The sequence below is a fragment of the Macrobrachium rosenbergii genome, chromosome 51 (genome assembly GCF_040412425.1).
Source record: "Macrobrachium rosenbergii isolate ZJJX-2024 chromosome 51, ASM4041242v1, whole genome shotgun sequence".
In the NCBI taxonomy this organism is placed as follows: domain Eukaryota; kingdom Metazoa; phylum Arthropoda; class Malacostraca; order Decapoda; family Palaemonidae; genus Macrobrachium; species Macrobrachium rosenbergii.
The window spans coordinates 25,499,110-25,515,887 of NC_089791.1; the positions used below are offsets into that span (position 1 = coordinate 25,499,110).

At 36.3% G+C, this 16,778-nt stretch overlaps 1 protein-coding gene across 1 annotated transcript in view; it reads left to right on the forward strand.

Moving 5' to 3' along the window:
• Window positions 1-591: 591 nt before the first annotated feature.
• The window catches only part of LOC136833228 (roundabout homolog 2-like), a 29,698-nt gene continuing 13,511 nt past the window's right edge, over window positions 592-16,778 (forward strand). The window contains 1 exon segment of the mRNA XM_067095100.1: window positions 592-975. Coding sequence (XP_066951201.1) covers window positions 924-975 — 52 coding nt within the window. The 5' untranslated portion in view covers window positions 592-923.

Here is a 16,778-nt window from a genome sequence, read left to right on the forward strand (position 1 = left end):
ATATTATTTCCTCATCCGGGATCCCGGCAGTACCAGTCGGAAAAGGCCTCCCTCCGTCGGCGAAAAGTTAATTTGTAGAGATTACGTGCTACATTCTGCTTAATCGACACGCTTTGGCGCTACCGTTCTCGCCCCGCCCGCGACCGAAAATTAACCCCGCCCATGACTGCAACCCCGCCCACAGATCATCCAAGGGTTTCGCATAAGATTAAAAAAAAAAAAGATTCTTGGGTCTGTCTTCGTTTTCAAGGTCATAGTTGGTGAAGAAATTCGATGGGTGTCGCTGGTGCAAATTTTGAAATGAGTTGGTCAGATTTGATTGGTTTTGAGAGAGAGAGAGAGAGAGAGAGAGGTAACTCATTTAAACGAAATAATTTAAGTGAAATTCCAACTTCTTACGTGCTACTTCGATCACTTGGTCAAAGGCGTTTTACAGTGTCGGGGAGACTATAAGGAAGGTGAGGGGTGTAAAGGGGGCGGGGAATGGATGAGTGTGGGGGGGGTTAGTGATATGGGGAAGAGAAGAGGATTTGGATTTTAGGAAAACGGAGTCTCAGTCTCGACTCGACACACACTCAGCGATTCTCTCTCAGTGTGAGGCCAGACACCGTCGCGTAAGGATGCGCTCCGTCCGCCGCGGTGATGCTCTTAATGGTTGTGAGAACTTGTACTATACGACCCGACGCGAGAATTCCGTAATCTGAACTCGAATTGTTATTGAACTTTGTAAAGTAGTGAGTCTGTTAATTCAGGGTCTTCTGTATATTATCATTCTCTTGGGAAATATATCTATATAAAAAAATAAAGTGTTTTCCTTTGTGTTACGATGGTTCTTCAACTTGGAGGAAACTTCAGGCGAGTTTTTTGAAACGCGGAAGTCGTAAGAGGAAGGAAGAGATATTTCGCAAAAAGTTCGGGCAAATATGGACGCTTTCCTTCTCATTTTCATCCTGGGATTAGTCGCTGCCAATGAAGGTGAGATATTCCATTTTTTTTTCAAGAAATATTCAATTGTTTTATAAATAAATATCCTATGAAAGTTCATTGAAATATGTGGTCTTTATGTCAGTAGTATGTAATTGCATTGCTTTTATTATTTTCCAAAGTCTGTTCGATCTTTCTCTTTTCTTAATTCAGATAATAAACAAATTTTCTCAGGTTTCTTACAATTGTTCTTTCACGCCACCCTGGCATTTTTATTGCTTTCTGTACACTTATTAAACTTATTTAAAGTCTTTTGTGCGTGAGATCAAGATAGCTGTGCGGAATCTTAGCGGGATTACGATAAAATCTAACAAACTCTAAGGGCGTTGCACATACAACTTCGACTCGCGCAGGTGAACTACTGCAATGATTTGCTTTGACATTTTAACTTGAAATAAGTTGACAAAGTTCATCCCTACGTTGATGTCGATAAATCAGGACTCGACTAATTACTTTCCGCCATTTATTAAAAAACTTGCCTTTTTCTTTAATGATTTTCAAATATGATTTTATTCTGCTGCGCGACATTTTGTATTTGAATAACTACATGGAATTAATAGAATCTGTATTTTCCTTTATTAATTTTAAGTCTTTATATGCTGATGGTTTATGAAACTTATATTAGTTTTCCCATCCGAAAAGGAAAGTGGCTTTGTGAATACAATACCAAACGCCAGTACTTCCACGCGTGCGCGCGCATGTACACACACACACACAATAACACATACGCAGAATGAAGTTTGTTCTCCGACGCGATCTCGTAAAGTGCAAATTATTTAGCCAACAGACAGTTCTTCACAGTTTTACAATCCATTATGATTTACTGCCGAATTCATCGACGGTTTTATTGTCTTTCAAATTCCCTTTTTTTTTTTTTTTGTTGCCGAGGCTCTCACGGAGTGGCGATGGAAATTGACACGGTTGATTGGATTCTCCCCGATGAAAACAGATTAAACAAAAGGGTAGAGAGAAAGGAAGGTCGGAGTTCATGTGCAAACATAATATTTTTTCGGGAGGGGGCAGGGGAAGGGCAAAGGGTGAGGGGGGGGGGTTGCTTTCAACAACAATACTCGTATGATTGCTCATATGCTGCGTGACCTTTTTTGTGCAAACGACCAATGAAATTGTTGTTGTGAATTGTTATGATTTTTGTTTTTTTTGCGATTTGTCGTCAGATGCGTATCACGTAATTATTCATGCGTATGTGTTCATAATGGAACGAGCTGAAAGAGGCTTTTAACTCGCTTGCAGTCATTCGTTAAATAGGATGCGCGCGTGAGATGAAAGAGTGAAAGAGAATAGAATGTACCACCACGCGAAAACAGAGAAAAACAGCACCGAGATTTGTATAGAAATTCAAGACAAAAATGGTCAATAAATAAATTTATTTAATATGTTATTTTCAGTATATGCTCATAAATCTGATGTAGGATTTTGAGGTGTTATGATACCAATGAACGTGAAGATAATAAGAAGTAACATTTCCAATTTGCGGATTTATGAGTAAATTATAATTTCAAATGATAACATTGAATCGAAAAGAGAACGGGGAAGTTACCTTGTACTCACATATGCAACAACAACAGCAAAATACATATTATTATTATTATTATTATTATTATTATTATTATTATTATTATTATTATTATTGTCGATGTAAGTTTGCTTGTTTTGATTTTTGTGGTATATTCACGCACTTGAAAACGCTTCAGTATTTTTTATCCTTCACAAAATTCCCATTTTCTTTGTGAATCTGCTCAAAGTACTTGGTCATTCTACTGATGTTCCGTTGAGGTTTTAGCATGTTTAAGGGAGCTGCCACAATTACTGATCTCTTCCTTCTGTATTTCGTATTACCTTCTGTTACTTCTCTCAAATGAGCACCGTATTCTTTGGAAGCCTGAATTTCACTTCAGTGGCCCCTGTAGGCTTGTTTCATATGAATAGGGTTCATCTTGTGAATAATAATAATAATAATAATAATAATAATTTCCTTTATACGGAACTTGGGGCTATATAGCCTGCTGCTATTAGTTGATTGCTGATTTTATCTACTGCTGCAAACTGGCATCGTCAGTTCTAATGTTATCGACGATGCACTGATGAGATCACAATTAAATTTTCGATTTTTTTATGGTCATTTCGCTGAAAATTAACAGAACGGTTTAATTTTCTTTTATTTTGAAGAATGATTTCCGCTGACCTGGAAAGAAATAAAGTACAGTAGAATTAAAAATCGTGAAACTTATGTAAAATTCACCATATCTTTTTGTTGGTGGAAGATGCTATTTATAGAGCAAGAAGCATATTTTCTCGCTCGTTAGTAGCAACTATATTCTTGTTAGGAATCACGAAGCAGCGTCATTTTGCGTTAATGAAATTTATGTTTACTGCCTTATATGTGCATTATAAATTATGTTATTTCTTCGCTGAGGGCATGGCTGGAATAATAGAGCAATAGCTCTTTCCTGTTAAAGATGTTATTACAGTCTAAGATATCTTATTGCAAACACTATATATGAATAATTAAATCGAAACTTATTTTATGGACAATTTTCAACTATTTTCCTGTAATATAACAGTCCTATATTAACAAAGAATAGCAGGTATCATCTAGGCAGTCGTGGAAACATAGTTTGTCTCTGGTGATACAAATGTAGTTCAATTCTTCTAATTTATTTGGCAGTGTCGAATATGCTTTTTTTTTTAATTTTTCTGAATCATCTGCATCAACAGTGATTTTATCATTGATTTTCTGTTTCAGCTAACTGTCGAGCGTGTCTCTCTCTCACCATACATCCTGGATGGTGAGAGAGAGAGACACAGACATGATACTTTACTGAAACGAGAATTCGTTATTAATAAAATCACCGTAGGTGCAGCTAACTCAAAGAAAATTATAATTGCATATTCGACAATTTGCCCCAAAAAAAGAGTTTGGGGGACGAATTATACTGCATTTTGTATCAGTAGAGACAGATTATATGTTTCCACATTCCATGACTGCCTAGGTGATACCTGCTATATTCTTTGTTAATATACTGTTATACTACAGGAAAGATAGTTGAAAATTGTCCAGAAATTCAGCTTCGACTAAATTATTCATATATAGTGTTTGCAATAAGATATCTTAAACTATAATAACGTCTTTAACTGGAAAGAACTATTGTTCCATTATTCCAGTCATGCCCTCGGCGAAGAAATATTAATTTATAATTTATAAATTGGCAGTGTACGTAAATTTCAATAACACAGAATGGTGCTGCTCATAATTCCTAATTTGCCAAAAAGGTGGACGAATTAATCGCGCGGACTTTAATGCGCAGATTATGAAACGGTTCAGTATTCCTGGCCGGAACAGGTTCTCTGTGGTATGGAGTTTTCCAGTTTCTGTTCCCCTACGTGCCATAACAAGTGGCAATTATGGTTTTGCATTTAATTAGGCTGTCGGCCCGCTGCCATTATTATGGGAGTTTGGGCTTTTTCATTTGGCTGCTTGACTTAACCTTTGGGTATTAATCAACTTTTTTTGGTTTCATAATACCTTGTTCGATTAGAGATACTTTTTTCTGGAATGTATTTATTTATTTTTTTCTTTTGCTATGTACTCGCTAGGGATGGATTGGTTTGTTGGATGTTAGTTGTGTGAAATTATTTTGAATATTGTTTTCTTATGTGAGAAAACATTTTGTAATTGCTAATAAAAGTTTTTTATTTGTATGTTTTCTTTTTATTGCATGAATCTAATTACTGTAGAAAAAGTGTCGTCTATTGTTTTAACAACAAAGGAATCTATATCCTGCTCCCACTATCATAATTGTTGGCGCCAGTTGAAAGTAACCAATCAATCAATCAGTCCACTGCTCATGAGAGCCAATTTCCTCGTGTTCCAGTCTTCAGAGGAACTGCATTCTTGTACTATACTTGTTCCTCCATCTGACTGACTGAGCACTGACGTCCTAAAAGAAGTCCCAAGGTGAAGTCAGGCCGAAGTCTCGATGTCTCTTCTACCTGTCTGGATGTAAATGACGTATTGTTGGTCTTCACAGTTTTTTGAAGACTTTAGCCGAGTGTGAAATGAAACACCTCCTTTTATGTAGTACCTGACTTTGTAAAAAATAGTTGTTGTTTATTTCTGTGAGTTTTTTTATCTTTTTTTTTTTTGTCTTTTGTGATCAAGGATGTTGTTCTTGTGTTTCGTAGATGTTTTGACTTGGAAGGATAATGTGTTGAAATGTTTATTTTTACCTGTAAGTTGTTCATTCATTCGTTCGTTTAAATCGAATATCTATCCTTGTTACTTATGGTTCAAGATTTCTCTGGTCTCAAAATTTTATATATATATATATATATATATATATATATATATATATATATATATATATATATATATATATATATATATATACACACACATATACACGTATGTGTTTGTATTTATATATATATATATATATATATATATATATATATATATATATAGACATAGAGAGAGAGAGAGAGAGAGAGAGTTTGGGAAGTCAGTTAATTAAAATTAGAAAGATATCAGATCCGTAGAGTAACAAACATCAAAATAATTATGACGGATGTAAATTAATAATCCATTCCTCATTTGCACTTCCCAATGAAAATATCAGTAGAGGCTTAAAAAAAAAAATCGCTAATATTCGCTTCCCAAAAACTGGGCCTCCAAAGCTTTTATGTCCTTCGCCGGAAGGGCAATTTGTCGATGTATGCATTGCACCTGTTGCCCGTGGATCGACCCATCGACATCAGGATATGAAGCGACGCACCAGGCAGGAATTCTATAACAGAGTCGACCGGTGGAAAGTTATTGGCATCGTCGATTTTCAGCGCCGTTTATGTATGGATATTGGGACCCAGTTTTCGGTCCTCCGTATTATCGACGGCTCGGCTTGAAGGTTATATTCGTTTAGGATAAGTTTTTGGTTTATTTTTCGTTTTAAGAATGTGAATTTTTTTTAATATTCTTTTTTATTTTTCCTGTATCATTAACTTGCTTGTACCCATAAAGTCGATTTTTGCATATCTTGATAAACAGTCTATTCATTGTAAAGAAATATACTTATCATTAACTTGATTATGCCATTAAATTCGATTTTGACATTGCTTGATAAACAGTCTATTCCATATAAACAAGAAAAACTATATATTTTATTCAATATAAACAAGAAAAACTATATATTTTATTCAATATAAACAAGAAAAACTATATATTTTATTCAATATAAACAAGAAAAACTATATTTTTATTTTAATGTTCATTGTAAAAAAGAAATAACTTATTTTTTATGTTAATTCTTTTGATATTTGTTGCCATTTCACTTACATTATTATTTAGAAGAGGTATGGCCGAAATGCCTGTTGGTCTAGACTCCCTAAAGACTTGTACATCCATCATCTTTATTTTGATGTATGTTGCTCTACAGATCTGATATCTTTCGAATCGTAATCAGCTCTCTCTCTCTCTCTCTCTCTCTCTCTCTCTCTCTCTCTCTCTCTCTCTCTCTCTCTCTCTCTCTCTCTCTCTCTTTTAGGCTCGGCTTCATCTCTGTATATTGAACTGATTGGTTTAGTTATTTTGGGTTTTGGTAATAGTGCATCATCTGTATATATTATTTCTCTCTCTCTCTCTCTCTCTCTCTCTCTCTCTCTCTCTCTTTAGGCTCGGCTTCATCTCTTTATATTGAACTGATTGGTTTAGTTATTTTGGTTTTTGGTAATAGTACATCATACTGTATATATTTAATTCTCTCTCTCTCTCTCTCTCTCTCTCTCTCTCTCTCTCTCTCTCTCTCTCTCTCTCTCTCTCTCTTCTTAATAAACCGTTAGATATATTTGTATATCTCTCTCCTGTTTCTGCTTGTGGTAATGTTAGTTCCTTCCTTCCACATGAGTGCATCTCTCTCTCTCTCTCTCTCTCTCTCTCTCTCTCTCTCTCTCTCTCTCTCTCTCTCTCTCTCTCTCTACTCCTTTTTAGGCTCGGCTTCATCATCTTGTTATATCCATTCCCCTCTTAGGCTTCAATGCCTCCTATTTATATCCTATGTCACTTAACCGATCCCGCCCACCGTATCTCACCGACCATCTATTCTTACCTCCTCCGCCCACGTTGCTTCCACCCACCCACTTCTCTCTCTCTCTCTCTCTCTCTCTCTCTCTCTCTCTCTCTCTCTCTCTCTCTCTCTCTCTCGGTGCGTAGCTCGTTCACGCCCGTGTTTGCCGAAGTTTTATAATTGATGCGACACGTGGACTCACCGGCTAAAGACAATCTCTTAATTATCGCCGAAAGGATTCTTGCTGACTTTACGCATGCGACTTATCTGGTTAATGTTCCCCTCGGGTGATTATCGTGCCTCTGGATGCCAGAGTTGTCTTACAGTATCGGAAAAAAATATCTTGGTCGTTTGTCTGTTTGCGTAGTGTGCATTGTAGCCTTGAGAATGGATGACTGCAAACATACTAGGGGATAAAATTTTTATGATAATGTAGTCTTAGATGGAATGCTTTTTTTATGTACATTCTTATTGCGATTCATTGTATGAGTCCATTTTGAATTTACAAGGCTTGGTAATGCTATGGAAGTAGGATATTTGCTGAATTTGAAAGGTTTTGTAATGAAATGAAGTTTTTAAATAATGATAGGGTTGGAGAAGCAAATCCACAGTTATGTAAATGTACATCTGTATTTAAAGATAGATCTGTACAGATAGCTTTCGGGAATCTGTACAGATTTCATCTTTAAATATAGATGTACATTTACATAACTATGGATTTATTTCTCCACTTGAAGACTCATGCTACAATAAGTATTTTTTAATGATGGGTTTATTCACGAGCTTCGTTTTTGAGCTATTATTATTATTATTATTATTATTATTATTATTATTATTATTATTACCAAATCTTTCAAATTCATCAAAGTGACTTATATTCACAATCAGCAAATATCTTTCTTCCATAGCATTACCAGACCTTACAAATTCAAAACAGACTCATATAATGAATCATAATAAAAATGTACGTAAAAAAAACATTCCCTCAAGACTACATAATCATAAAAATTTTATTCCCTAGCCAGTTTGCAATTATCCATTCTCTGTCCAATACAATCTCACTGTTTTTTCCGTCTCCTCGAAAATCCACTACTCGCCTCGGTGCTTGAAAGTTCAAAATACAGCTTTTATTGTGGGAATTTCAAATATTTCAGTTTCGTTAATAATTCAAGGTGCCCGATCTGACCTTAGGAGGTTTGCCTTATTTTGAGACTGAGCCAAGGAGACGGCTCAGTTGAATTTGCTTTGCTTTGTATCTGGCAGTATCATGTATTTTATTTATCGCAAATGATGGAAATTCTTAGGGTGCCTACGCGGTAGATAAGGCTGGTATATAAAAGAAAACTATTGCGATGGCTTTGTCTGTCCGTCCGCACTTTTTCTGTCCGCCCTCAGATCTTAAAAACTACTGAGGCTAGAGGGCTGCAAATTGGGATGTTGACCATCCACCCTCCAGTCATCAAAATATCAAATTGCAGCCCTCTAGCCTCAGTAGTTTTTATTTTATTTAAGGTTAAAGTTAGCCATGGTCGTGCGTCTGGCACCGCGATGGGTGCCAACAACACAGGCCACCACCGGGCCGTGGATGAAAGTTTCATGGGCCGCGGCTGAGAAGTTCGTGGCCGGGGCTGAGCCTTTCACACAGCGTTATACGCTGTACAAAAAACTCGATTGCCTCGAAGAAACTTCGGCGCATTTTTTCTTATTTTTATTTTTAGTTGATATCGATTTTTTTTTTTTTTTTTTTTTTTTTTTTTGATATCAAATGTCACCTTGGGAACAATTCTAAAGTGACGCGGGGTAGGGTTAGTTAGTCTGTCCATAGCCTTGATTCTTTGTTCACGTCTGACCTTCTCTGCCAAATTAAGCATATCAAAGGACAGCCGAGAAGCATATAATGTGCGTGAGACCTTGGCTTTTTCCTTGGCTTCGAATGCCATCATCAAAGTCATCGTAATGAGGCAACGGGTCATGGAATAATACAGCAATATTCTTTTCTTGAGTTTTTTTTTTCGAATGGCATTTTCAGACCAATTATTTAGAAACCGAAAATGGAGTAATAAAAGAATAATCCTTATCTTGGTAAATTTTTGTTTTTTGTTTTTTGAATGGCATTTCCAGACCAGTTACTGTATATAGAAACTGAAAAGTTGAATAATCAAAGAATATCTTTATCTTGATATATATTTTTCTTCGAATGGCATTTCCAGACCAATTATACGGAAATTGAAAAGTGTCGTTGCGACTATCAAGGTCAGAAATGTCATTTTCAAATCCAGCGTATGTGTTGACTGATAAATTGGAAGTTGAAAAGTGGCGTTACGACCATCGAGGTCAGAATGTTATTTTCAAATCAAGCGTATGGCGGCTGATAAATTGGAAGTTGAAAAGTGGCGTTGCGACGTTTGAGGCCAGAATGTCATTTTCAAATCCAGTGTATGGTGGCTGATAAATTGGAAATAGAAAACTGGCATTGGGACCATCGAGGTCAGAATATAATTTTCAAATCCAGCGTATGGTGACTGATGAACTGGAAGTTGAAAAGTGGCGTTGCAACTACCAAAGTCAGGTAGTTGGCACCGTGCTAAAAGTAAACAAGGAGTTCTTGTTTTAATTTTGTTCGTGACTTGGAATTCTACTAGCAAAGATGTATCGCCATCATTAGTGCAAATTCGTAATTGTAAATGAACGCCGTGTCATGACGTTGGAGATCGTAATTGCCGAGGTGTGTTCCAGCAACAGGAGACTCTTTTGACAGTAATTCCTGCTTGGAAGAGGGTCGTTAAGGAGTGATGTACTGCAAATGATATGCAAACCGTTGCATATCATTACGGGCTTGGAAAAAAGATCGTAATTTACTCCTAATGATTTTCGTACGGTGGTTTTAATGGGTCGTAATGGGTTCATACTTTCTTCTTCTCTTTGTATAAGGGTTTGAGAGTTTTCTTTTTCCGAACTTTGTTTTCCATTGAATTTTGCAGTGAGGTTCCCTAGTATTCTTGTAAAAGTAAATTGCTACTGTATGTTATGAAAGTGGTGTGGTAACAGTAAAGTATAAGTAGCATGTATGAAAATATTTTATGTAAATTCATATACACACACACACACACACACACACACACACACACACACACACACATATATATATATATATATATATATATATATATATATATATATATATATATACACATATATATAATCGGTATGCGTAAGGATGCCAATGTATAATTTCATTGTACCCAGTACATGTCAAAATCATTCACAAATAAAAATTGTAAATAATGATAAAATATTAATTGGATAAAAGTAAGGAACTAACAGTACTGAAAACAAAACAATCGTGGCAACCGCAGGACAAAGAAACATAATACCAATCCTGACTTCACCTTTATTTCCCCTCAGTAAAAAATGACGGAAGATAGCTGGATGCCATCTTGTTGATGTAAACGTATTCCTGTAATTACCTTTTGACTCGTAATTTTTTTTTTTTTTTTGGTCTATTTGTAACTTGACTTGTAATACTTTTTTTTTTTAGTCTGTTTGTAGCTTGAGCTGCTTAAAATTCTCAATTGCTGTTTATGGGTGGCGATTTGTCATTGATGTTCTGCATGGTATTCGAAATTTTATGAGAGAGAGAGAGAGAGAGAGAGAGAGAGAGAGAGAGAGAGAGTAGAGAGTAGATTCACTGGGCACTTAACTGGCGTCAAACAGTTATGGTCCTAGATGAATAATTAACAGAGAAATAGAGAAAAATGGTCGAGAGAGAGAGAGAGAGAGAGAGAGAGAGAGAGAGAGAGAGAGAGAGAGAGAGATTCGTGTCTTTTGACGTATGGGTGGAGTGACAGAAAGTTGATGATAATCAATAGGAGCACGAATGAAAAGTCCTTTGATAGAAAAAGGGAAAAAATGACACGGAACAAAAAGAGAGAGAGAGAGAGTTTTTATAATGTAAAGAAACTTTCGAGATAAAACGGATTAGAATACAAGGGGCAGCGGAAGATCAAACGATTGTGTAATGCACATTGAACGTATTGAGAGAGAGAGAGAGAGAGAGAGAGAGAGAGAGAGAGAGAAGAGAGACAAAGGAAACAAGGAACAGATATAGTCATTCAGTAATTTTATTAAAGGTTGGGAGTGATCAACGTGACCTTCCCCTCCCCCACCCCTCCTCCATACGTTTCCAAAATCTTGTGTGGTGGGGGGGGGTCAATTTGACCCGTGCTCTCCTCCCCTCCCCACCCCACCCCACCCAGGGGGAGGGAGGGGGCGCTGATCAACCTGATCTCCCCCTCCCCCTCACGTTTCTAAAATTTTGTGTTGGGGTGGGGGCGGTGGATCAACATCACCCGTGCTCCCCTCCCCACCCCACCCGGGGGGAGGGAGAGGGGCGCTGATCAACTTGATCTCCTCCCCCCTTCCCACACCTCCTCCTCACCCTCCCCATCCCCCTCAACCGCCCCTACCCCTCACCCATGGTTTTCAAAAATTTAGTGTTGGGTGGGTTGGACGGTTAGTCAACTCATCATCCCCCTCCCCACCCCTACCCCTCTCCTCCCCCTCCCCACCCAACCCCTCTCTCCCCTCCCGTCCCCCGACACGTTTCCAAAAACGCGATGATGACAGAGAGAGAGAGAGAGAGAGAGATAGAAAACATTGAACATGGCTGTCATGTGTCGAGTCAATTTGTTTAGAGGTAATCCCTTTCGGCATCAGCCTTTTAATCCCGCGATCAGTGATCGAGCTTTGGGGGCGGGGATCATAGGCATTAATGGACTCGTAGTAGTAGTTTTAATGTTGTGCGATGAATTGCGATGCAATTTCCGAGTGTTTGTTTTCGCGTCCCGGAGGCTGCTTTTAAAAAGCTTGTTTTTTTTTTTTTTTTATAATGGAGGGTTTGGGCATACCGTAGCATCGACCTGTTGGAAGCGTGAAATTAATTTATTATTGTCGCAACGGTTTGTTGTCGTGCGGGGTTTGAATTCGTGCATATTTGGTGTTGTGGTATGCAGATTAGTACGTGGGTTTTCTCCCACCTCCACGTGCTTACATACGCACCACACCCATATATATATATATATATATATATATATATATATATATATATATATATATATATATATATATATATATATAAATTTATATGTATATATATATATATGTATGTGTGTGTGTAATATATACATACACACATATATTATACATATATATATATATATATATATATATATATATATATATAATATATATATATATATATATATATATTTATATATATGTATATATATATATATATATATATATATATATATATATATATATATTTATATAGGTACATATCAGCTATTTGCAGGTACATTACAGTTTTTGAAATTGTTGCTCAGGTTCTTGTGTAGTCGATTTGTCGTAAATATATAATTGAAAGAAATAGCACATGAAACAGCTGCCATTATTACCCCGTCAGATTCAATATAAGTACATAATTTTCATATTTGGTCTGTTTTCATGCTCCACTCAACCTCATTTAGATCAACACTCCCTTCGAGCCAGTATGACACCCATATTTTTATATTTTAAGCATGGTGTATAAACATACCATGTCAATTTGATCGGCTAGTTGAAAACACGTAGTGTTAACGTTGCAACGAAAAATGTCGTTAGAAATTGACTAACTGGCAACTCGAGTCGTCCATAGGTATGAACCAATAACAACGAAGCTCTGTACCGTAATTCAGCCAGGCGCTGTTGGCAACAAGTAGCCCGGGGTAATCATCGACAATGTCGTAAACTTGAACTACCGCCGGCATCGATCACTTTATTCAAAGCAGCCTGTAATGTGAAAGATCTTGGATTTTGGCGGTTCTTTATAACACACAATGGCGTGTTTTCGTTCGTGGTAAAGACGGGTTTTGTACACGTTCTGACAATCGGTTACGATGGAATGCCGAGAAGATTCTGTTTGCTTCTTCTCTCAGACCTGGTTGATTTTTTTTTTTTATTATTTTTTTCATTCCTCGACACGTCAGGTGTGTGTGTGAGTCTCTCAAGTGTTATTCGATCCTTTATTTGATCCTGAGGTTATTTTGTTTTTCGCCTGTGTTGAAGGATCGTTATACATTAAGGGTTTTTCTTTACTTCAAAAAGTTATTCTCTATTTGATAAATTCGGTGCATTGTTTGGAATGTGTTCATTTTTTGGAATGCCATCATCGCCTTGTAAGGTTTCGACTCTTTCGTCCGTAGGCGTTTGAGTTACCTCTGTATTTCTATTGTAAATATTCCTTCTTATTAATTTCTGAGTAGCTTTGGTCGTTGTTATGAAAATCTTATCATGCTATTAATTTTTAATCCATTTACATATTCCCCACTTTTTACACCAGCCGTTTTCATTACGATAGAAATTACTAGCATTTTCCCCAATTTTTAAACCGGCCTTATTCAAAATTATTAAAATTACTAGCAGTTACCCACTTTTTGAAACAGCCATGTTCCCTATCATTGAAATGACCATTCCGAGTAACTCCATTTTAGCTCTCAAATCGTCTGGTCGTCTGAATATTTCCTTATGTGATTTATTCTAGTCATCCGGACAAAATAAATATAAATATTTAATCCGTGTCCATTTTCTCGATTTTAATCAAGCCATTTTAATTATTATTAAAATTACTGGCATTTTACCTGGTTTTTAAACCATCCACGTTCCCTATCATTAAACTGATAATTTTTGTTCTCAAATTGTCTAATAATGTCCAAATATTTCTTTACGTGATTTAGTCATTCCCACAAATTAAATCTGAATGTCACTATTAATGTCACTATTAATATCACTACTGAAAGCAATGCCATTTTTTGTTCTCAAATCGTCTCATGGCCTAAATATTTCTTTACGTGATTTAGTCATTCCCACAAATTAAATCTGAATGTCACTATTAATGTCAAGACTATTGTCACTACTGAAATCAATGCCATTTTTGTTCTCAAATCGTCTAATGGCCTAAATATGTCTGTTTATGATTTATTCTCGTCATCCGGACGAATTAAATCCCAGCGTCACACGGCGCACCCAGAACGACAAGCCCTCCGTCACAAGTCACCGAAACAATATCAGTTGACGATGGACGTGACTCCTTGTGTTCTTGCGTTCTTCAATAACATCTCCGGCTCAAGGTTATTGCAGCAAACACCAGCAACAGAGCACAGCAGCAAACAAATATCCAGGTGGTGGTGTTTGGTGCACGCGGAGCTGAAAGAGAGAACTGGTGACTCAGCCTTTTTTTTTTTTTTTTTTTTGTGGAATGCAGAACCCTCTGGGTTGAGGGAGGTAAGGATACATTTTTTTTTTTTTTTTTTTTTTGTCTTTCGGGTTTGAATGCGTTTTTTTTTTTTTTTTTTTTTTTTTTTTTTTTTTTTTTTTTTGTGGTCAAGCTCGGGGCATCCCAATACCCCTTTTGGTGTTCATGAATGAGGGTAATAGAAGTAGAATCGATAAAAGAGGAAGCGAAAATAAAAGAACAAAAGTAATAGACTTTGAATGGAGTGAATTACTCAGTCCGTGAAAAAGGGAAAAGTGGAACAATGGCAGCCATTCGAAATTGGATACTGTAACTTATTTATAAATTAATAAAATTGATAAAATGCCTCACTGAATAATAATTACCTGAGAATATTTTAGTAAAGGGAATTACTTCACATATGTGTAGGATAAGCATCCTTTTATGTAATTGAAAACTAATTTCTTCTAAAGTTGGCGTTGGGTCACAACATTGTTTAATAGAATGTTAATCTATTTTCCTTGTAGCCTATACGAGTATATGGGTTTCAATATGATTTATTGAGTTTTCAGTTGTAATCACATAAATATGCATACATACAATCACACACACTCACACACACACACACACACACACACACACACACACACACACACATACATATACATATATATATATATATATATATATATATATATGTGTGTGTGTGTGTGTGTGTGTGTGTAATGTGTACATATATAAATAATTGTGTTCGTCTAAAGTTACTAGAAAATGCTCATATTGATTTAAGAAGCAAGAAACAAAAAAATATTGTATTACACGAACTCTCTTCCCCCACTCCCCACCTCCTCAGTAAACGTACATGGAATCCCACTGCATAAAAAAAAAAAAACTCTTGAAATATCGTAGGGCAGGTGAGGCATGTAGCCCTCTTGCGTGGGCAGGTGTGGGCGTGCAAACCAGAACGTTAATTGGCCCGGAGCTGTGATATGTTGGTAGTGCATTCGCCCAATGAACAGGTATTGCAAGTATTGCACGGCGAGTTAAATTACAGTCTGTATTCCCGCAATGACAGATTCGGCTTGAAGCTGCTTTGTTTGTGACGTCTTTGAGATGATTGACAGGTGTTGGTCATGTCGGTTGAGTTCTGGGGAAACGGCACGATGAATACAGCTGTATTTGTGTAAATACATCTACTCAAATGAATAAATGGTTTTTTGTTTTTTATAAATATTGATTTACGGGGAAAGGCACAATAAATACATTGCATTTGTGTAAATTCATCTACTCAAATGTATAAATCGTTTTTTGTTTTATATATTTTTTATATATATATATATATATATATATATATATATATATATAGAGAGAGAGAGAGAGAGAGAGAGAGAGAGAGAGAGAGAGAGAGAGAGAGAGAGAGAGAGAGACAGTTACAGAAAAAGGCACGATAAATACATTGTATTTGTGCCAATACATCTCCTCAAATGTATAAATCGGTTTTTGTTTTGTATATATTGAGTTCCAGGAAAATGCACAATGAATACGTATGTGTTTAAATACGTCAACATATATGTATAATTCTGTTTCTGGTTTCTGTATACTGATTTACAGGGAAATACACAATAAATGCATTTGTATATACTTGAACACATCAACTTAAATGTATAATTCTGTTTCTGTTCTGTATATATTGAGTCCCAGGAAAATGCATAGTAGATACATGTGTATTTGTTTAAATACGTCAACTTTAATGTATATTTCTTTTTCTGTTTTGTATGTATTAGGTATTTGTTTGAATGCATACATCATCTTGAATGTATAATTCTGTTTCTTTTTTGTATGTATTAGGTATATGTATGAATGCATATGTATGAATTATTGAAAAAAAAAAAAAACTCTTACAGCAATCTCGTCACTTTATTTGCGCCGGTTGGGCTGATTAGAAATAGCCAGACCTCTGTTCCTGGAATTAAAAAAGGTATCTAAAATATAAACAGTATAATGGTCTCGAGGAAATTGAAATAACAGATTGCAAGATCTTTGGCCTTTACTCTAAGACATTCTGAAGCCTTGAATAAAAGATTGAAACTTGCGGTAGACGGATTTTAATAACGGTAATGTTTCAGCGTTATTATTTATATACGTTTGTGTGAGTATGCATTAATTCAATAACTCAAGTTGGTATAGAAACGCAAGAGGTTATCGGAATTCTTTGGGACATGCCTGCGGAGGAATGTAATTCACCCAAGGTTATTTTAAGGTATCAACTATTGCACCCCCTTCCCCCGCCCCTCGCCAGCCTCGTATTTCCTCCTCCTCCTCCTCCTCCTCCTCCTCCTCCTCCTCCTCCACCCACTTTCCTTCAATTATCACCTTCAGCTCGGAGGAATTCTAAAAGCGAAATGTACTATACTGGCGAAACTCAGGAATCTGCTTAAATCACTCGT